The 24,132-nt window shown below is 28.1% G+C and overlaps 1 protein-coding gene across 1 annotated transcript; it reads right to left on the minus strand.

Annotated features, from left to right (window-relative positions):
- Positions 1-5: 5 nt before the first annotated feature.
- On the minus strand, positions 6-2,914 carry jhamt (juvenile hormone acid methyltransferase). The gene is made up of 3 exons (XM_088182095.1): positions 2,513-2,914; positions 456-736; positions 6-387 (listed from the first exon to the last, which is right to left on the minus strand). The coding sequence occupies exons 1-3, from the start codon at positions 2,875-2,877 to the stop codon at positions 203-205; spliced, it is 831 nt and encodes a 276-aa protein (XP_088038221.1). The 5' UTR covers positions 2,878-2,914; the 3' UTR covers positions 6-202.
- Between the last annotated feature and the right edge of the window lie 21,218 nt (positions 2,915-24,132).

Below are 24,132 nucleotides of genomic sequence, written 5' to 3' on the forward strand. Positions count from 1 at the left end.
AAACATACATTTAAAATAATGTATTAATTTTACTTATTATAACATTAAAAACTAATAAAATTTTGATCTTTAATTTTTTCCATATCTTATAAAACATTATAAAATTAATAAAGTATCTGTATTTTGTCTTTTTAAACAGGCACAGATTGAAATAAATACTATTATTACTAAATATCACACAGTAATTTGCAATCAGATTGTATCACTTTTTAGCATAAGCAATCAAAGAATAATAAGGACTCTTCACTTTTATGCTATCGCCCAAATTATTGTTGTCTCCTTCCATTAGATCCAAGCTTCTTACTAATTCTATGTAATCGTTAAAAAAATCATCATGTAAATCGACAGGCATTCGTCTGATGAACGGAGTAACGGCAAATACAGATTCTGAAATATTAAAATAAATTATATAAATTATGCTAAATAAAAAAATACATTTATAAAAATATAATTACTTCTCAGTATGTTAAGATGTTCGAAGTAATAGGTCCTTTCTTTGTATTCTACATGTACACAATTGAAGCCGGTTTCATAAAGTAAATTTTTAAAGTCCTCAGGAGGACTGGCAGAGTCGTGATAAGGTGATATAAAATTGTCCAGGTCATCCATATATTTGTACCACTTTTTAGAAGCTTTCAAAGTTCTGTATACATCGTATATGGGATTTTTTGCGCCCACGGTTAAAATGCAATCTCCTCCGGTTACCAGCATATCGAATATATTTTTCAAAGCCGTTCTGTAAGTGATAAAAATAGACTAAAATTATAATTTTATATATTTTATATATGAACAATTTATAAAGAAAAAAACAATATGTAAAAAAATTATTAATTATAGACATTGTATATAGACATTAATATATCTATAAAATTTTTGATTCATTATACTAATTTATCGACAAAAATATTATTTTGCAAAGATTTTCTTTAAAAAATAATATTATATAAAATATTAAAGCAATTTCATTATGAATTATTTTAATACAAAAATATTATATATCAAATATTTTTATACAAAAATAACAGTTAATAGGTCACAATCGAAGTTTTTTAAAGTTATCAAACTTTGTGTACATATCATATATGACAAATATTACTAAGCTTGATGTAAAAGTTGTTGATAATTTTTTCCAAAATTAATAATTTCTCTGCTATATATAATTATAATCTATTGTAAAATCCAAAACTTTTCTTTCTTATTATTTTCACAAAAATGATTGAGTTAGGAATGAATATTTTTTCACTAATATGTAATAATTTTATAATACAGCCCCAAAACCTTAAAATTATTATAGGCTAGAGCTAGATACTTACACTCCATAGTTCACAACTCAGCTTTACATTAATTAAATATATACTTTGTATTAATGTTTAGGTTCTATGTATAATGTTTAATTATGTATAGAATTATTAAAATTTGAGAATATTGCCTTAGCAAAAAAAAAAAGAGTTTGGTGTGAAAAGTAAAAAAAATATACGATCTATAAAAATGAGACATAATAGGGGGAAAATAATAACAGGCTTAATATATATATGTAAAATTTTACATATAAGTCGTGTTATCCTTGTGGTTACAATTTCCGTTAAGTGACTTTTTCTATTCCTACGATAACATTATATCCACATCCTATTATAATCTAGAAAAAAACCTTTTCTATGAAATCAACTCATAGTTAAAATAAAAAGTTAAGAATAAATTATTGTGATGTAAATTTTATATCATATTTTATTCTATCTTTGTGGTTACAATTTCCGCTATAAGATTTTTTATATTGCTACATTATATTTACATCGTATTATAATCACGAAAAAAATCTACTTTTCTATGATTGCAACTCATAGTTCAAACAAAGAGTTAATAATAAATTATTGTAATATAAATTTTATATAATATTTTATTATGTAAATATAAATTCATTTTTAATAATTTATAGTGGAAAATGCAAATGTAAAACCACGAATTTGCCATAAATTTATTAGAAGCAAAATCGATCATATTTACTACTTATTGAATAACTATAACGTTTTATTTTGATATGTAGGTTGAACTAGTAAACTTTGAAATTCTAAAGCAATATATTTTCAGCTAAAAATGTCATAATTATAATTGAAAATGTCATAATTATAATTATAAATGAATTAAACAGATAATATTTTGTAAATTTTAAAAGCAATAAAACATAAAATATACTAATGGAAAATTAAATTTAAATTTCAAAATCAATGATTTTAATGATTAAAATATTTAAAAAAACATTAATATATTAAACACTTTAATTATATTAAATAAATTAAATTATAAAACATCGTACTAATTAAAATTATTATATATTTGTCAAGAGCAAAGTTAAATATATATTTTTTATATATTTAAATTTGGTAATTAAAATTGCAATGCTGCCATAAATATCATATAATTATATATGATTATATTAATAATGTTTTTATTAAGCAATAAATAATAATCTATAAAATGATATTCTTTAGTACATATGTTCAAATATATAAATTACCTTTGATCTTGGATCCAATGAAGGCAATTGAATGAGAATATGTGGTCGTATTTCTGTTCTTCATTTGGAGACACCTTTATCGAAAAATCCATGACTTTAAAGTTTACTGTCGGACTGCCGTACTTGACGGTGGCATATTTGACCATTTCGGCTGAAATGTCCAGCCCTGTGAGCATTTTATAATTCTTTGGTAATTTTGGAGCCAACACATTCATCATCACGAAGCCGTCTCCGCAACCGACGTCCAGGATCCTGTCTCCGCCTGCCTTCTTCCATCGGATCATCTTCACATATTCGTCGATGACTATTTCAGCATCCCGACATTGAAAACCGTTTGCCTTGTGGTATAATTCAGCATCGTTCATGGTGAACAAAAGTAATGGGATGGTAGAACTGACCACTCCACTAAGAAGAAGTGCCGTGTATTTCTCACAGCGAAAAGCTTAAAGAATGTATATATATAGGCACGCTCCCGAACAAGTATATTAGGTGCACTGTGGTCAATTCAGTATGTTCACGAGGATAATAAATTATTGATTAATTTTTAAAACTAAAAAAAAAATGCACGTATATTTAAACTATTATATATAATCAAACGTATTTATTCTAATACTCAAAATATGATTAAAGTTCAGAAATGACACAAATAATAACTTTTTTTTATGTACAATACATCTTAGAGATGATTTTGTAATATTAAAGTAGTTTATATGCTAATTATCTTATATCTAAAAAATAATGTAATTTAAAAAATAATTTAATTCATTACTTTATATTTAGTTAATATACAAAATACATAGTACTATCAATAAAATAGATAATCAAGATATTTTATATAAAAATTTTTTTTTAATGCAGGGTTTTTGTCCAACAACTAAATTTGATTATAAATTACTGAATAGTAATTCTCAATTTAAAAAAAAAATTGAATTTCTTATACAAACTTAATTATTTTGCTATGGGTATCAGAGGTAGAGTCGCGATTCTTATTCAAGACGTTATTAAACACCATGCAATTAGTATGTATTTATAAAATATCATGCATACCCTGCTTCGTAGTTTAATAGAAATGTGATGTATATGTTTCAGTGAATTTATATTACCAGTAAAGTTATATTTTTACTTGTAAAAATATAATTTTAATAATTTTTGGTATGCGTATTTTTACATGATCAGAGATTCACAGAATTGTGATGTCACATTTTTTGACAAAATACTACTATATTTAAAATTTAATTAAACTCAAATCTAACCAAAACAAATTAACACAAAGACAATTCTAAAATGATTGTTAGTTTTCGAACTTGGATTTGATTAATTCGTTTATTTTAGGTTTGGGTTTGAACGGGATACAGACGTTTCGTAACTTTGAGTTTCATGGACACTTATAATTTCACTAGGGCCTATCATTTTTAATCCTTTCGTAGGCAGTGGAAAACGGTATTTACCCTTTTTCGAAATTGCCCTAAAAAGGTCGATGAGAATTAAAATTCTAAATATTTTTTTCTTTTGTTATCTATCGTAATTATTTTGCATCACATAAATATAGATATCTGCTTTATCGATCAAACTTATAGCTGACAGTTGAGTTTTGAATAGCACATGTCGGTTTCTTTTGAGTGTCGTGTGCCTAAAACGTGGCATTTGTGATATATCTTCAACATTTTCGTGTAATTAAGTTTTTGACGATTAATTTGAGTTATAAATATATTTTATAACCTGTTTGACGTATAAATAATTAGCTTTTTGTGTTTTAGAAATTTGTACGTGTAGCTTGCAATGTTTCATATTGTACTTTTTTTGCTTTGAGTTATTTCATAATAAATAGTATTGTTTTTATCTAAAAATTATGTTTCATCTTATTTTATGTATAATAAGCTATTTTCTTACAACAAAAGTTTTCATTTTACACACATATAATTTCGAGAAGTACAGATCCCAGTTTAAAAAAAATCTTTTGCATATTTTTTAATAAATAACTAATAATTATGAAATAAATCAGTTAAAAAATCTTTTCGCTAGTAAATATATATATATATCAGTGAAAATGTATCCGGATATGATTTTATTGAAAATATAATTTCACTGGTAACACGCATTCACTTAAACATATACATCGCATACATACCATTGCAAAGGCAGGCCGTTAACACAATATAGTGATTTGCAGTGCTTTGCTTAAAACTATACAACAATTTACAGTTAAATTAATGTTATATTTCATTACCGAGAAAGTAGGTAGAAGCTATAATTGATTTTAAGAAACATGTATAATGAGTAACAGCTTACACTGTAACAAGATCTTATTATTTCGTACCAAAACCAATGTAGATTAATCTGCCCATACTTTAAAAAATCACATGATTTAATTATAAACGTAATTTACACAGAAATACATCGCTTCGTGTTGTGTAAAGTTTTTGGAGAGAATCTTCTAATATAACATTATTAAACCTATTCATATATGGCTAACAGCTCATATGTGTAAAGTTTTGAAGCAACCCATAGTATATATATTAAAAAATATTCGTATAAAAAACATTTAGTTGTTGTTCAACCATCAATTATTAATTACCGTAGTTTTTTATTCTAAAAGCAAAAAATAATCCTGTTACAGAGCATACTATCAATTTTTATTTAACTATAAGCAAAAAAAGAATTCCTGATTTTTAATTTGAGTACAGTTTTGACCACATAGCAAAAACTCCATTTGCAATCAGAAATAAAAATTCTATTTCAAGAAAATTCCAATGGAAACTGTCAACTTTTTCTTTATTCTATAACGGGTTCATTGAAAAAGAAATAAAATTAACAGCTTTAAAGTAGAGATTATTATGTTTTCTCGCGGATAAAAGGTAGAATTTTATTTGAGTATTAAGATAAATGATTTTTATTTCGGTTTTTACTTAGATCTTAATTATGTGACAAACGTTCGAGAAGTTTAATGATCTGCATCCAGTTGATTACTACTGCGACGCCTCTTTAAAATCTACAGGTAAATTATTCGAATCAAGTACATCAATATGTGTATTAAAAAAAATATTATTCATAGGTTTTTTGATAACTCTTCTTTAATTTAATCTTCTACTTCTTAAATTTTTTTATTATTATTTTTTTTTAATAAAAATAATACATTAGGCTTCCTCTACGACTAAATATAAATAGTTGTACAAATACAAGTACTTTATGAATTATAGACCTAAATATTAACTTAGTTTAGTTACTTTATGTTATATAATTATATTATAATATAGATTCTATATTATAAAAACAATTCAATTTACAATTTGTTTTGATAAAAAACTAGTCTTAATTTTACACACAGATGTGAGATATTTAAGCCGAAGACATAAATAATAATAATAAGACATAGACAATAAATTTTCCTTGATTACGTTTATTTTATATTGTACTATAACTTATTAAATTTGTACTAAAATAATCTATAATTTGTCTATTCCATAAAAAAAACCATTCAGATTTTAAAATTAAAATATGTGTCATAAAAAAATATAGTCAATCTCAATCCTTAAAAATCCTGAACATATAGAAGAACACTGAAATATTTTTTTGTAGACAACTTAAGAAAAATACTAGCGAAAATATGTCATTTAAATGCCAACCATTTTATTCCAAATATTGTCTTTTAAATTGTTTGTATTTTGAGATAATCTTAATTAAAAAATAAGCTTCAAGTCTCATTAGAAGATTGCATTAGCCAAATCATTTTTACAAATATTTTTTTATCAATGTGAAATTACACAATCAAAATATATTTTTTTCAACATCAATATGAAAAAGAGTTACGTTGAGTAGACGCTACGCCAAAAATGCTATGAATTGTATCTCATCGCTTCTAGTAAAAAGGCACTAGGATAAAAAATACAGATACGATCCGTACTTTTTTGTAGATATATTAGAAATTTTCTTTAAATTCTCCTAATATTTATATTTGTTCAATTTCCGATCTTGACGGGTTTTGAACTCGCGGCTCTTTATTGTTAGTCCATTCCCTTAAATACTACTCCATTTTCATCGAGAGATTAATATATCTTAAAATGTGTGTTGAAGTAACGAAATTACATTTTATCGTTCGTTTAATCAGAGTCAATTTAATATAGACAATTATTTTTTTATGTGTGTGTTTTATATATTTAAAATACCATTTTAATCAAAAATGTAAAATAATATGATTTACCCTGAAAAGCTGTGAAACAATGCTAATATTATAAACAAAGATATAATGACACTTTTATGGAATATATACTATACTCTGATAATAAACATATGTAATTAATGAGATACAATATTAGGAAGAAATTTTGTATGTGTGATTACATTTAATATTTTGACATATTTGTATTTTCATGTTTAAATTATTAAAAGAACCACTGTACGCCAACAACGAGCGCAGCCTTTACCACCTCCACCTCCCAAGTTATTGTGATTGTTAATACAAAAATATATTTAAAAACATCTATAACAGTATACGGAAATTTTGAGCTAGCCTATGACCTATGACAGTGCTATTGTTAAAGATTATACTCATTTCCTATAGAAAATCAATTGTCTTTTGGTAAGATTTGGTAGGTTCTACCTAACGAAAATCATAACCTATCACAACATAATCTTAGCGGGCGAGCATGCATTATTTTAAGACACAGGCGAAGAAAAGGTATAAAATAAAAAGCTAACTTTAAACTCGACATTGGAAGAAGTTTCTTGATTTGCGATAAATGTTCTATTTTTGTTATGCGTGAAAGACGTCATAGTTCATATTCTTTCATACTCTTAACAATGAAAATCTAGTACCATTATGTTTCCAACGATGTGATGTAACTGATTTTATTTATTTAATATAATACTACTGAAATATATTAAATTTAATATTTTTGTTATATGTATAATATAGTACAAAAATATTCGGAACAATTCTTCACTTTTATTTTCTTTATAAATTTTTATGGTCATTGTAGGTATAGTATTTTTTGACAGCAATTACTTATTATAAAAATATATGCCTAAGTACAATTATACACTTAAATTTCTATATAAAATATTTATATTTTATATAGTACTTAAACGTCTAAAAAATATTAATGAATTAATAGAATCACGTTTGATATTTATTATTTTGCAAGCTTGCGTTTTATAGTTCTCTTAGATTTAATCAACTTTATTAAACAACCATTAATCTGCATTTAATAAATTTAATGAATATTGAATTAATAATTTATCTTATTGTTATCTGATTATTAATCTAATTTTCTATTTTTTTAACAGATTTAATACCAATTGTATAAATAATATTCTCAGTGCTGTTAATAGTAAAATTAACTTTGTTACATAATATTATCGATGAGGATCCTTCTATATTTTTAGAAAGTTACTTCATTTAAACAATTGTTTATCGCAATATGATTTATTTAAGGCAGTCTCTTAATAAATATATTTGTTGTATGTATACTATAGTACAGTACTTAGATTTTATTAATCGCAAAACGTTTAAATAACCTGTCTCATTCTACACATATCTTCATATTAGCAAACGTCTCATATCAAACCATAAGTTTTTTGGAGACAGACGAAAAAAACACAATTTGATCGAGTACTGTGGACACCTATTTGACACCCACTTTTTATTTGAGAATCCACTAAGCTGTAATCCATTCCCTAGCAAGTTTACTGTGTAACTTTACTGTTATAAAATAAGTCACATATGATCTAAGAAAGGTTATTATGAGGTTCTTAACACAGATTATTTTTTTCGTGTTTTAATATTAATAATTTTCTCATATGAGATTTGACATTTCTGGAGTATTATTTAGTAAGTAAAGATACAAAGGCAGTTAATTGTAAGTTGAAGATTATCAAAAAAACACAAGTTCTTAAAAGGATCATACATTCACATATAAGAAAAAAAAGGATTTTTCGGCGTGTCTTCTTTAATATGACGTCCAAGGATGTCAAGAGCATGATGCCATTGACCTCAGTGCATTACTTGAATTTGAAAACGGGATAAGGGAACGAAAGTGTTCGGTGTCGAATACCAGGTACCTACATATCCAGTATGTGCAATCCCTATGCGTTCTTATTATTTTGTCCTTTTTTGTGTGCGTGAGGTGCGTTGAAAGCCTGTCTCCCAGCTGCGGACCAGTCGAGTGGAAGGGCAGGACCAGTCGAAGCATTTGACTTCTTTTCGGCTTATTTTTTTTTCGGTGGAGTATGAGGGCAAGGGCCCAGGCAGCTAAGGCAATCGGTGGGCTAGGTTAGTATTCGTTTTGTTGGCCCACTAAAGCTGAACGCATTTCTCTCGTATCGTCTGCAAGATTTTGTTTATTGCCAGCAATTACTTATTGTAAAAAGGATCTGTCTTCGTACAATTATACAATTAAATTTCTAAATAATATATTTTTATTTAATATAAAAATTGAGCGCCTAAAATTCTTCTTCTTTATATTGATAAGAATATACATAAACTCTGAGAAAGTACGTAAACTTAATAAATTATTAATTGTTATTGAAGTTGCAAACTTAACATGTGTGTATGTAAGTGATCTCAGTCTGCAGGTATTCACACTCGTCTCAAGCACACGGTGTTTAAAACGTCTAAATAAATTAAGTAACTAAATTACGAAAATTATATTTTTAGTAGACATCAGCTCATACTTGTATAAACATGTATAAACATACATATATACAGACACAATTTAGCGCACTTATATTTATAAATGGACACAAATGTTTTGTTAAAAATTTAATTTCTCGCATAATTCTTCCAGCTTCATATAAGAATTTCCTTTGAATCCTCTTGAGCAAAAAAGTATACTTTACTTTACTGGGACAGAAAATGGGTTCAAAATCCAGGACGTTACAAACAAACATATCATACAAAACGCAAATTGACAATAGCTTGTTATAGTGACGTAAGTATTTTACATAAACCACAAGGACGGAATAGCGTAATACGTAATGTCTCAGACTAGTAACACTGAGGTTGCGGGTTCGAGCCCCTGCAGCAACACTCTTTTTATTTATAAAAAATGCGCTATTATTAAAAATAAAACAGCCTCACATGCAGTGACACAGAATAATTTATGTAAATGTCAACGACTCCCAGACTTTGTCTGGTGGTTAATACTTACTTGTAGGTATTCAATATATCTGATTGACATACATAGTTGGTACAGATTTTTTCCGTTGTAATACATTGGGCTTATGCCTCTCAGGTTATAACAAAAGAGTTTATTAAAAAAAAAAAAAAAAAAATAAGGGAATTTCGCCGGGCAAGAAGATCTGGGAAATGTGGTTAAAAAGATCGATTGAACACTTCTACAGAAACTTCAGATTTTTGTGTAAAAACAGCAATACTCTTAAACAGTTTTAGGTCATCAGCATATAATACATCTCCAAGAATCAGGAAATGATTAAAATTTAAATGACAAATTTAATATATAATAAACCGCTTTTCAATATAAAGTCGGTCATGTTGGGCCAAGCAATTTAAGCTATCCAAAATTATTCTTCAGTTTAATGCGATACAACGAGGTAAATTTGTACCAACTGGGTAAGTCATTTAGATATAATGAATACCTACAAAGTAAAATTTATAATAATAATTATAAACTATTATGTGTAATATAATTTATAACCAATATATGTCACTGTGGCAGGGGCCGGTTTTTTTTATAATAGCGCATTTTTTATAAATAAAAATTTGAGTTCCGCTGCCAAGGATCGATCCCGAAACCTCAGAGTTACTAGTCTGAGACATTACGGACTACGCTATTCTGTCCTTAATTTAATTTTATTTTTATTGAAAAAATAATCATTGTTTTTACATATAATATAAACAATCAGTTATGGAATAAGCAGGAAACTACATTAAATTTGTTTCAATAGAAAAGATATGGCTCTGTATTCGAGTCTCTGTTTTTAGTAGACGAGGAAATGATTATTAAATAATATAATGTTACATAATACATACATTATTAAAATAATTTATGAATTAAATGTTTCCTAATTACAAATTAGAAATGTAATTTATTATAGGATAATTATGAATAATTACTGAATTTTATAGAATTTTATAAAATACAATAATAGTCGAACAAATCATCTTTTAATAATATTCATACAATTAAACTATGTTAAATAGGCAATATATTTAATAAATATAAACTTAATTAATTTTACTTTTATATATTCTTTGTTGTATGTTTTAAAAAATACAACGCTGTATTGATAGTGACCATAAAACAAACATTAATTAAAAAATATTATTGTTTATCTAATACAACATAGAATAAATTATTACAGATTAGGGATAATTTAATAATAAGTAATTAATGAACTCGAAATGCAATATAAAATAATATATATTTATATAATAAAATTAGGCGCAGAACAATTAAAATAATATTAATATAGCAACTGAATATGTTTATTTTGAAGACAAAAAAACGGGTTAATATTACTGTTTTTTTGAGTTTTCTGTAATAAATAAAAACAGTTGAATTATTAAATAAATATGAATGTTAAATATAATAATATATATTAAAGTAAAATTTTATTTTAAAAGCACCGCATCGTTTAAGTGAAGAAGATCAAGACGTCAACAAGGATTTTATTTTGTATGTAGTTTTTAAATACACAATTTTATTATACGAACGAGGGTCGTTTTAGGATATTTCGAGAGGTAAATATTATAATATACAACCACCGTAATACGATTATCTCGTTACGTGTGGGTAATGAATGTCATATAAACTATTCCACAGTCCTCTTGTAAAATTTACGTACCTTTAAAAGCAGGTGGGCATAATTAAAATTTCTCTCGACCTAAGTCAACATTTACTGTATGGGCAGATCGGGATTTGATAATAAAATAATGGACCAGGTTGAAGAACCTTTTAACCTTTCATCCATTCTGAACTGTTAAAGCCGCAAACCGAGGTCGTTTTTCGATTGTTAAATTGGGTAGTAATTAATTATTATTAGTTTATGGTAAAATTCGATCAATTTCAAACAGGGACAGTTTTAATTAAATATATATAGAGTTCAAAGTATATTTAATCACTAGAATATATTAAACACTAGTTTTAAGTACATTTTAAATTTTATCATTAGGATATTAGTAATAAATAATTAAAAAGTAAACTTTTTTTTAATAATTTAAAAGCGTTTGAAATTTTTATAGTATGTAAAATATTAGTATATATAATTAATTGCATGTTTATAATTTCTAAAGATATTATTATAGCTTATACTATAGCCTTACATTGATAAATTAAAGTAGAACCTTGTATTAATTTCTCTAATAATGAGATAAATGTATCGCAGCAAAGTACTTATTATATTTTTTTTATTAATAAATTTTATTTCCTCCTTTCATATTTTTATTTATGTATTATATATGCTTATTTTTAATGTGTGCTTATATATACACAAAAATATTAAAATATAGTGAATAAGGCAAACTTGTATTTTGTAAAATTATATTTATAAACCCTGAAGCTTAAAGTCATAAAAATTTAAGAATATATTCAACGAAAGCTTTCCAAACGCACGCTCACGCATCAAAATTATATGGCCGCTCCCGCAAAATATAAAAAAGCACAAAGAGTCACATCGGTTTGCCCTTCGTGACTTTCGCCAAGATCGTACGGGATGCCCTTTGCGTTTTTTAAGGAACCAGTTCAGCCAAAACCTTTAGGTACTTACACAGCGTCCCGAAATTTGGAGCATATTTCATGCGAATAAAAATTGAAACTTATATACGCCCGTGACATTCGTTTTTATTTCTAAAAGTATCTCATCAAGGTCTTCAATACAAATGAAAGTTAAATTCATTGAAAGAATTTTAACGAGTGATATAAATTATTTATTTCGTAAGCGGATGAAAGAATTTTTAGATAATATTGATGTCATTTATTATGTATATTTTAAATTCTTTAAATTTTTCATATGACATGCTTTTTAGCACGTATGCATCTCGTGACTTTAAGTAATGAAATGGTTATTTATATGAAATATCTTGAATCAAAATTAAGCATTATCAGAAAATATATTTTAAAATATGCTTCCTAAGCACATGGTGTGGATTCCATATCTGGTTCAAAAATGTTACCGAACCTGTACCTATACAGTTCATCGTTGAAAGTGTTAGAAATTTCTGTCTCATCGTTGGATGTATTATACTTAAGGTACCTACAAATACCAAAGTCAGGAGAAGATTAAAAACGAATCGATTAAACGAAAGTCTTATTACCACACATTGAACCGGAGCTTCCTAACTATTTGGATGGCATTGCATCGACTAAACTTTTGTGCCACTTTCTACGCAGCCTGGCGACAATGTGTTGTAGATTAGAACATAGTCATGGTTCTAAAAAAGAGAAACTGGTCTATATATGGGAGAAGGCGGGTCTGTTTAGGAAGTTCAATTGTAAATTTGTTTCAGGTTTGATAGAAAGCAGCCGCGAGATAAATCTTTCGAATGTAACGTTGTAAATAAATTACAGTCGTTTGATGATTATATATAAAATATGTGGTCTGAACAAAGATAATGCATGCAACAGTGTTTTGAAAACATGAGAAAAGAAATTGTTAATGGGATGGAAATATTATATTTGAATTATTACTAGATTACAGCTGATACTTGAGTGATAAAAAATGCTTGAATAAATAAGATTGTCAAGGTGAAATATATATCTAAAAAATCACTAATTCGAACCCTGATAAAAATTTTTAGTAAAATAATAAATTGCATAGTAAGAATAAACTAAATGAAAATAAATAAATATTTTCATTGGATACAGGTAAAACGTATTAAACATACCGGTTCATTTTATACCTAATAAAAATACACATTATTATTTAAAAGGGCAAAAGAAATCGAAATATTCGTTTTTTTCTTTCTTGCTGCAGAAATGATTCATTTCGTTGTTGTTATTATTGCTATTATATTATATTTTTTTATTACAAATTTGACGATTATGAATTAACATTTAAAAGAAATAAAAAAATGATTATGGTGCACATCTAAATTAGACGAGCACCACCTCACATAATTATTTTTTGCTCTTAATAGCTATCGCGCAAGAGGAGCGTTTTCAAGCGCTGACGTCCTAAGCGCAACGGGTAAGAATAAAGAACGCGATCGCGACTCTTTTTTGAGCATTCTGCAGCTCGCAGCCAAAAGTCATAGAGCATTAACGGGTTGTCGACACCACTCCTTAGTAACTATAAAAAGTGCTTTATTTAGTAGATGCTATCTCGAAAAAGCAACGAATTGTATCTCGTCCTACTAACAAAAAGGCACTGTGATGTGACCACATATAATCTCTCTTGTACAGATATCTCAAAAAAAAATTATATGAATTCTTTCTAAAAACAAGGAGTACAATGGAGCTATATTAGAGCACGCTACGAACTAGCGTTTGGTACAGAACTCAAATCGCACTGACACGCGCTCCGCATAACGAAGCCGAGCATCCGCGATGTGCATAGGAAATTTCCATCTTTGCTTGAACTTCATTCCTAAGTCATCGACGAAAGTATTTCGCTTAAAACACCTTTGTATAAAATGTAATAGCAAGGGGATCTGAAAAATGTAACAACGTGATACTTGGCGATGCTCAAAGGTCGTCGATTGCTGATCGACCACCTCCACAACGACTCTAGGTCTTTCTGTAAAAAGAATAAGTCCAAATTTGTGCGAATATTCTAAAGCACTTTTAGTGCATCAGCACATATGTATGTTGATTCCAACTTAATTAAAAAATAATTAAAAACATAAAAAATAATTAAGAATGTCCACAGTGTGTATAATATTAACTAGGAATTATGAATAGTTTCTAGAATTTCGGCAATTAAAAATTGATTTTTTTTAAATATTTTTTATTTGACTGATTTTTGTCGGATTTTTATTTGTTATGGTCATGACTGTTATAATAATCAAGTCTCTAATTACCATTAAAATTTAACAAAAAATATTTTAAACAAAATTTAATTAAATTAATAAAGCAATTTAACCGTTTTTATTATTAAATACGTTTATTTTAATAATATAAGTAATTATACAATAATATTTACTAGTTATATATTATAATCATTTTCATGCTTACAATTTGTTATTAGAAACAATTTGATAAAAAAATAATAATATAAAATAAAACGTTTGTGGTTATAATTAATTGTTCATTTTATTTTTTTAGTTAGCACACTATGTCTATTTATTATCGGTTAAAGGGTCGCAGTGGCAGCAAGCCCTTAAGAGCAAAGTTTCAAAATATGATTATTGAATTTAAGCTTAGAATTCTGATTTATTATTTTTTGCTTCTTATCTACTTGTATTATTTTTACCATCTTAATTTAAATAAATAAAAAATAATAGTATACATATTGACGGATTTAGATTTGTCTTTCATTATATTATATAATAACTGTTAAATCAATATGTTATTATTCTTTGGTATAATTACAATTTGTTATTAAATTAGTAGGCTCTTTCGTTTTAAAACTGCCAATACTGCATTGAAGAACTATGGTGCCTCTTTATTTGCACAATCAATCTTATATTCGGATCTACTCGGAGATTTCGCCGAATATATTATGCATATATAAAGCGTGAAATTTAAGCATCAAAAAACGATATATCTTCTTCAAGCTTTTCCTTCACTGTTACACTTTTTTATGTTTGGATGGCGTGGAGAGCTTTGGCACTAAAATGCTTCTAAAATTTACACACACACCCCATTGCAAACACCCTTACCAAAGCACGGCGAGTGAAAGATTTTTTTTATTGTGTCACTTTATATCCTCACGTGTGTATGTGATATACATATATAGATATATGAAATATATATTCAAAATAAATATTTTATATATAATGCGTATTATAAGTATGTGCGTTGTAGGCTTCTGAAAAAGTTTTCCTCCATTTTTTTTAGATGGGAATTCTATAGATAAATAATGATTTTGCTCGCAGCAGCGCAGGAAAAACAACGAGTGGTAAAATCCACTTATTTTTTCTTTGGAGCCGAATGAAAGGTTTTCGTGATGGCAGCGAGGGCGAAGGGGTCGGAGGTGGTGCAGGTCTCCTGCCTCATCCCCGAGCGTCATCCAGGGCAGTGGGAAGGGTAGCAGGGTGGGTGGCAGCAGGATCAAGGAACGAGGAATTGTGGGGACTCCGAGCAGCCTGCGATGTTGTTCGAGCATATTGCTTCTGTATTTTACGTCGTTTCTTGTGGAAATGAAAGTGTTGTAAAATTTACTTTGCGAAACAAAATGTCCGACGACCTCTGAGATGAGTGTACGTTCTCATTCGTTGGTGAATCTTTATACATATGTACTTTCTATATACCGTGTATGATATATATGAATTTAAGTTGAATATAATATGCTTTTAATAATAAGCGTTAAATTGTTACTATGTAACCTAAAACGTATATGCATAACTTGTAACATAAAACGTATTTATATATTTTTATACATAGTACCATGTATAATGTATTACATAATATATTCATTAAGCACATTTTTTAAATACTAAAGTTAATCATATAAATTAAAAGTAATTATATTTCAATTAAGCTGTAAACTAAGTGGTTTTTTAAACATCAGTAAAGCACACCATTGTTGCTTTCGAACTAAAAATTAGCGTCGTAATTCTTTGGTGACCAAATTTTAGGGCACGACCGATTAGTTTCTGTAAGAAAAATATATTTAATAATACCTTCCTAATTAAATATATTTATACATTTGATAATATTTTTTTTCATTTTAATGATTTATTTATTGTAATGGTAAACATTATTTTAATCCAAGTTATTACTATTCAAAGTTATGCCCAAAGGCGCAATTGTATCCTCCTTTTTTAAACATTTGCTTGGAATACCACTGGTAAATGACAGAAGCAGTGATTTAAAATATAATTAAAGTTTAGATGACACATTGAAACACTTATTTTGCTGTTCATGTTTTATGTCTGTTTGCGTTACTGCGTTAGTCACTTTAAGATGATGATTATTAAAACTATATATTGTTAGTTGATATCTATATGAATAAAAGGCAATGTTCGTATGTATGTTCTTTATAGACTCAAAACTTAATGAACCGATTTTGCTGAAAATTGTACTATTTGTTCTTATTAGTGCTGGGAGTGTTTAGAGAATGGATTAAATGAAATCCGACAGGTAACGCTGTTGTTTTTATAGTGTTGTCAGGCTCAAACGCGCTCGCGATATGACGTCATGTTTTTCGTTGTAATCCATTATTTAAGTTTTAGATGCTCTCCGCCGTTCTATAATTTTTACGTCATATCACATTGCCACCGTTGTATTTTTTTTTGTTTAAATATATCTTAATTTAGTATTAAATCACATACAACGCGTAAATTAAGTTTAAGATGCTCGCCGCCGTTCTAATTATTATTTAAATGTATCTCAAATTCCTGGCATAATGACATCATACACTTTCGTCGTCACGTAAGTCAAACTCGTGGAAAATATGTATAAATACGGTGTAATAAATTAAATAAAATTCAAATTTACTTAGCCAGTCGGGCGAAGCTGAGTTCTGATTTCAAAAATATATTTCATAATATAATTTTTGTTATTCAATTGTTGAATATTAATTGCAATTGTTTTGTTATTGTTGTAACATAGCAATATCAGCAAAATGACACAATATTGGTTGTTGCACAAATATCAATTGCATTGGATCGAACATTGCGAGATTTACGTGGAAATGAACAGCCATTTGGAGGTGCACTAATATTATTAGCAGGTAATTTTTGTCGGACATTACCTGTTATACCACGTTCAACACCAACTAAATGTGTTTTTAAAAGCATCAAATTTGTAGAGACAGGTTATTAAATTTACACTGATGACAATCATTCATGTTCAATTGCTAAACGATGCTTCAACAGAACGTTTTGCAAAACAATTATTGAATATTGGAAATGGTAAAATTACGGTTACCGAATTAAAAATTTTTTATAGTATCACACACTCAAAAAAATAATTGATTCAATATGTATTTTAAGATATTACTACAAAGACAAGAACTGGAAAGAAAAAACAGGAAGATCAAATGTTAAAAATCGTTGAAAAATGTCTTCAAAGCTTACTGCTGAAGTCTCTGCAAGCAATTTTTTCGCGGAACTCAGAGGTTGTAAAGCCTCGGTTGAAATATATAAAACTCAAAGGTTAGAGTGGGCACGAAAACACCGAGAATCGACATTTGAAGATTGGGTGAAAGTCATTAGTTCTGATGAATCCAACAATAAGGTAATTTTAAATTAAAATTGGCTAATATAGAAAGATAGTTAAAAAATATTTATTTAAAAATTTCTAAAGCAATAGTTTTTAAATATAATCAAACTTTAGTTATTGTGACCTCTGGTGTAGTACAATGTAGTACACAAAATCTAGCTGATTGCGTACTACTCAAAGTCAAATATTTTGGCGGAAGCGTTATGGTCTGGAGTTGCATGACAGCAGCAGGTGTAGGAAACATTGACGCTTTTAGAATGGCCTACACAGTCACTAGACTTAAATACAATAGAGAATTTATGGGCAAAATTAAAAGGAAAGGTTGCCCAACACAATTGCAAATCTAAAATTGAGCTGCGAGAAAAATTACAGATGGAATAGACAACATTGTCTCCGCCCGCCTGCAAGTCATTAGTTGACATTGCTTCAAAAGTGGTTGCAGCTGTAATTAAATCTAAGGGTGGGCCTAAAAATATTAAATATAAGCTTAAAATAAGCACTTTAAACAACCTCAATCGGGTTTTTATATATATTTTAAGATATAACACGTTTATTGGGGTGTAATCTTATTATGGCCAAGCTTGTATTTGCTGCTTTCAAATAAACGCATACTTACGCTATATTATTAAGATAATTTAATCTGTCTTATTGTTATACTTTTATTAACTTTCCGTACATTTTTCAATCAGTATAATACTGCGTAGTTTAAAAATTGTGCGATGTATATTATACTTAAGTTGTCTTTTGTGAAGATGTAGTACATTAATCATAAAAATGACTAATGATTAACATTAAAATAATGAAATCATTTTTAATATTATGAAAAACATTTCATCACAAACACAGGCACACCTGAAAAACGTTTCACGTAACGAATCACGTAAACACGTAGAATCGCAGCTGTGCGCTACGTCGATCGCGAGATCCGCCCCATCCCGCGCAAATGGGATATCGTTTGGCGATAATTAAAAGTTGGCCAAAGCGGGTGGGCCGTCGGTGGCCCACCCACCCCCACACACATAGGTATACACCAGATCTCTACCGAAGAGACATCATCGTGGGGTGGTGGGGGCGTCCGAAGGAGTTGCAGGTTGTCGCCCAGGAGTAATGAAACGTCCCCTTCCGCGTTGTAATGTCGCCAGTTGGCGACACACGTAGCGGTGGATCTATAAGACATTAGCAGCCATACTGGCTCAGTTTCCACGAGAGAGAAGCAATAGCAGAGAGCAGTAGAGACATTATTGATATTCCGAGAGCGCCGTGTTGGCCGCTACGACACTCGCCCCCGAACCACCCTAAACTCACACCACGCTACGTGAACTCACCCCCATATCTCGAGTTTTCCGACCACCCGACCCATCCACCCGGTTACCCCGCGCGGCCGTCCGTTTCCGTTTCCTCTTCTCGCTCCTCCCTCGTCAGGATTAAGCTCCCGGCCAGACGATCTATCAATATTGATTGTTATCGCAATTATAAATTGAATGAACTTTCGGCCTCGCTCCAGCTCTGGTGTCTCTTTGGACAGCTCCTGCGGCGTTATGTCATTTAACAAATGGATGCTTGTTTTTTGTTTAGCGAACCAATTCTACATTATTTTTCACATCTTCTATACTAATTACAAAAGTTTGTCCATCTGTCTCACTAAAAACCCTTTGGAAATAATAGTATATATATGTCGTTTTGATGCAAATTTATAGATCATATGTCGAGAAACTTTTTAAGTTGATACCCCAAAATATATTTGTGTACGACGACATCACCCTCTAGACTCTAGACCCATAAAGTTACTTTAAATTTTATGCTCCCTATCTTCAACCGATTACTGTTTTTTGTTTTAAAAGTTCATAAATGTGAAAGTAATTGTTTGCATAAACATATAATTGCAAACCAAAACATAATTTTATCGGTTCCTTCTTTTCAGATCTTAGCATATTGTATATATATTATATATGTATATAAATGACAGATAATCATTTTTCTGGTCATTTTAGAGCAAAGTTTAAATAAAAAAAAAATAATAAACTACATGATTTACAAACATGTAGAGGTGCTTCTGAAATACATGTTTTTTTTACATAATTAAAATATTATTATATAGTATTTTTGTAATATGGAATGTTATTTATTTATTTTGGGGTATTTTACATCAGTTTCGAATTTTATATAAATGTAATAGTTTAAAAACAAATATTTATTGGTAAGGGTTCTTTGAGTATTACTGACTAAATGTTAAATTAATTCAAGTAAGTACTTTCTATGAATGTATGAATTTTAAGGCAAAGAACTATGGTATTTTACGTATCAGTTGATTGAAAAAGAGTACTTTTATCGCGTAAAAAAAGTTTGTTTCGTACATTTTTCATTTATCAATTACCAATTGAAGTAAGACATGCTTAACAAAACTTGGCTAATGTTAGCAAAAAGTATGTTTTTAAATTATTTTCATCGATTTAATAAGCCAAACATAATAAAGTAGGTATAGAAGTTATGATAGATATATGCAAAAGGTGATCTGAAAACTAAATTTTAAAATTTGATTACCCTAAATACATTATTAACAAGATTTATAAAAAAGTAAATGATTTAAAAAATATTAAGCCACATTTAAAATAGTGTAAATCCCAATTTTTTAACAAAAAATGAAAAGATAAAGAAATATAAATTTATAAAAATATTAAGAAAAAAGTATTTTAATCCAACATAAAATAAGTTTAGAGCAATATGTCTTAAACGTGTTTTAGAAGAGGCGTTCTTTACAAATTGGTAAATATTATATTGTATATTACACTAAAAAATCATAAATACAATGACGATAGATTTTATTTTTTTGTGCGTAATAAGGGTTCTTAAATATTTTTAATTAATATTGTAGAATATGAAATTACGAGTATACATTGCGTAAGTGTTATTAATATTAGTTTATATTTATAAATAAAAAAACAGAAATATTTCCCTGAAACTGCATTACAAGTAGTGATAAATGATTGGCTGTTGGCTAAGGATACAAACAAAATCATTGGAGCAGTTTTCTAGGATTTCAAGAGAGCCTTCGAAACAATAGACAGAAAAATAATGTTAAAGAAATTGGAGAGTATAGGTATAAGTGATATAGTTTTAAGAAATCCGAAACAGCAAAAATATAACGGGTTTCATAAATGGAATAAAAAAACACCTTCGTACATATAGAAATAAATTATAATATTAAGACTTTATTATTGTATATTTTTATTTTTTCTTTCTGTTATGTATTTTTTATATATTTTTATATATGTTTACTAAATTTGTTAAATGTAAAGATTAGCTATTAAGCTAAATAAATTAATAAAATAATAAAATAATATTATGTAAGACTATTATATATTTTTTTAAACATTATTTGTATGCTTTTTTACTATCTAGCTCATTCTTCTAATATATTTTTTACAAATGTTTTTTATATTCATTCGGAATTAATGATTTCTTTATTCAAAAACTATCTTTATTAATTTGGCCAATAGTGTTTATATTGTAAATATATGCTTTGATTCAACATAATAATTTTATGATATATAAACTTTGAGAGAGCACCATATTATTAGCAGCTCAAATCTCATGTATTGTTAGCTTTTAGTGGGAATTACTTTGTTAAAATAATTAACTTAAATTATCAGCTTTCAAAGAGAAATTATTTTCCCTATCAGGTGAATTTACAAAAATATGTATATAATAGAGTAAGTAGATTTACTAAGAGATCTATTGTATATAATCTATTATATTTTTTCCAATACCGTTTTAAAAGTGAGACATTTTTTGCATTTGTCTATTAACGATTAACACATATCTTAAAAAAATATTTATATGATTTATATGTATGTACATACATACATACATATGTACATACACGACTCTCAACATATCAGAAGATCCGGTTTCATTAAAAATATTTTTATTTTACTATCGAGATCTAAAACAAAATCCGGAATGAAATCATTAAACCTTATCACGCTCGTTTGCATAAGATCCCGACCGTGATAACGGGCGTGCGCGCAAAACCGTAGACCGTGACTACGGGCCGTCCGTAGCAGCCTATCGCGTGCTACGAGGCTTCTACGCCGAATCCACAGTCGTCATGCCGCAGACAGACATTCATACAATGGTAGAGAGCAAAAAAATACATTCGTACTACGGTAGGGGAGCAGCCCAACCAATTGCGGCCCGCCATTCGTGTTTCGTCCCTCTCGCACGGCAATAAGCACGAAAGCCTCTACAATTGTACATATTACGAATGTAACTGGGAGGGTCTACGACGCTTTTCCCGGCCAATGGAATGATATCTGCCACTGCATACACACACACAGCGGGGATGGATTTTCTTCACGGGAAATCGTCGGGGAAGAAAACGCCCTCGTATACGATTCGTTTGCGCGAATCGGGTTTACGATTGCTTTTCACGTATTTGTTCGCCCTGTTGTATACATACGTATATATACGACGCTATGAAGATATGTGTATAAGTTTGAATATGTTATGATATAGTGTTACTGCTGAACTAATAAGTTTTAAATAAAAGTAAAAACTATTTATGATCATTTTGTTCCTGACCTGCCTTTATTTTTTGCTTACGGTTTCTAAATCTATCAGTTAGTTATTTAGACATTTTCTTTACAATTTTAAAAAAATAGTCAAGTCTATGAATTATCTTAATACATTTAATAAATTCCATTGGTACAAATTAAATTGTTATTTAGTTTTAGGAACTAATCTGTAAATAAAATTTGCAAATAACGCGATAAATTTGTACATTTATTATGATTCGGTTACAGACTGTTTCTGCAATTGTTTATTATTTATTGCTAGCGCATTTAAAAGGAGCTTTATATAAATGTTAAATACTTACATGTGTGTATATTTACATGGTAAATATATATTTACAAAAAAACCCAAATTTAATAATTGTAGTGCTTCTTTCATATACGATTTCCGATTTATTACTAATGAATTACTAATTATCTGAATTAATTGATTTAATGAAACGATAAATATGTTTTTAAGGTAATTTGTATACAAATTGCCATTATATTTGTTCATTTAAAATTTGAGCAATAAAAATATATATGTAAATATATTTGTATAGCCATAGTAGCCCCTGCTTTTAAGAGAAGTATGGCATGAAAAGTTTTCTTGTTTGAATCGGATGGAAGCATGGTCTGTGCTTGGAAATATTTTGCAGTAAGAATCCATTAAAGTGGATTACAATATTGAAATATAAATGTCACTATTCAAACTATTCCTACCCCTGCTGCTGCCATGCAGCCCCAGACCATAACGCTTCTGCCATATATTTGACTTTGGGTACTTCGCAATTATTTAGATATTCTTCTCCGACTCTTAAATGCATGTGTAGTACACCAGGGGTCCCGAAAACTTAAAAAAATTATTGCTTTTGAATAAATCAGGTTTTTAATATTTTTGTTATATTAACGAATTTTAATAAAAGCAATAAATAAAAGCCGAAAAAAATTATAGCGATAAATAAAATACGAAGACACGCAACTGAACATAACGGTCACTTAAGCGAGACTAAACAATTTTTAAAAGTGAGCTATTAAAAACGACAAATTATTTGTAAAGTTCTCAGAATTACAGTTTAAACTATCTGCTAAAATATTTCGGTCAGACAATTCACTTTGTAAAGAGTTATACACCCACATAATGGGTGCCCCATTATTATGGCCAAGGCTGTATGGTTGAAATTCTCTGTTTACTTATCAGTACTTTTTTACCTTTAACGCCAAGATATCCAAGAATTTAACTTTAAGTCTATATTTTTATTGATTGATTTGCTTTTTATCATTAAATTTTATTAAAGAGTTTAGTATAATATTCATTTCATGTTTAACTATAAAATAATTTGGATTATAAAAAAATATTTATTACTTTTTATTGCAATTAAAAATAGGTGAAAATTATGTTTGTCTTTATTAGTAATATACATATTGTCGTAAACAATATATGGTGTATATTCTTGTATTTATCACTAAACATCCATTTATAAATTTAGCTTAAAAATATATTATATCGTTGCTTTTCATAGTAGAAGATTTTTTATTATTAATTAAATTAATGTGTAAAATCAATACTTAATACTAAGAAAAAATGAGATAATACATAGCATATTTAGGAATAATATTTAACTGTATAATAGTTAAATTATAAATATAAAAATTGCTATAGTTTTTCTACAAAAGATTTTATATTATTTAAGTAGTGTAAATAATCTATTTTTAGGTTTTAAATAAACTAGTGTTATGTGACAAAAATACGTAATTTGTAAAAAGTTTAATTAAAGTTTAAATTTAT

This window comes from Plectrocnemia conspersa, unplaced genomic scaffold (assembly GCF_051122295.1).
Source record: "Plectrocnemia conspersa isolate PC_06_02 unplaced genomic scaffold, ASM5112229v1 ptg000003l, whole genome shotgun sequence".
Taxonomy (NCBI): domain Eukaryota; kingdom Metazoa; phylum Arthropoda; class Insecta; order Trichoptera; family Polycentropodidae; genus Plectrocnemia; species Plectrocnemia conspersa.

Excerpts from the sequence above, each read along its gene's own strand:
- jhamt (XM_088182095.1), bottom strand. The coding sequence starts at position 2,877 with ATGAACGATGCTGAATTATACCACAAGGCAAACGGTTTTCAATGTCGG. Across the intron at positions 737-2,512 it reads CATTGGATCCAAGATCAAAG|AACGGCTTTGAAAAATATAT; the intron begins GTAATTTATATA and ends TATCACTTACAG. Across the intron at positions 388-455 it reads ACATCTTAACATACTGAGAA|AATCTGTATTTGCCGTTACT; the intron begins GTAATTATATTT and ends TTAATATTTCAG.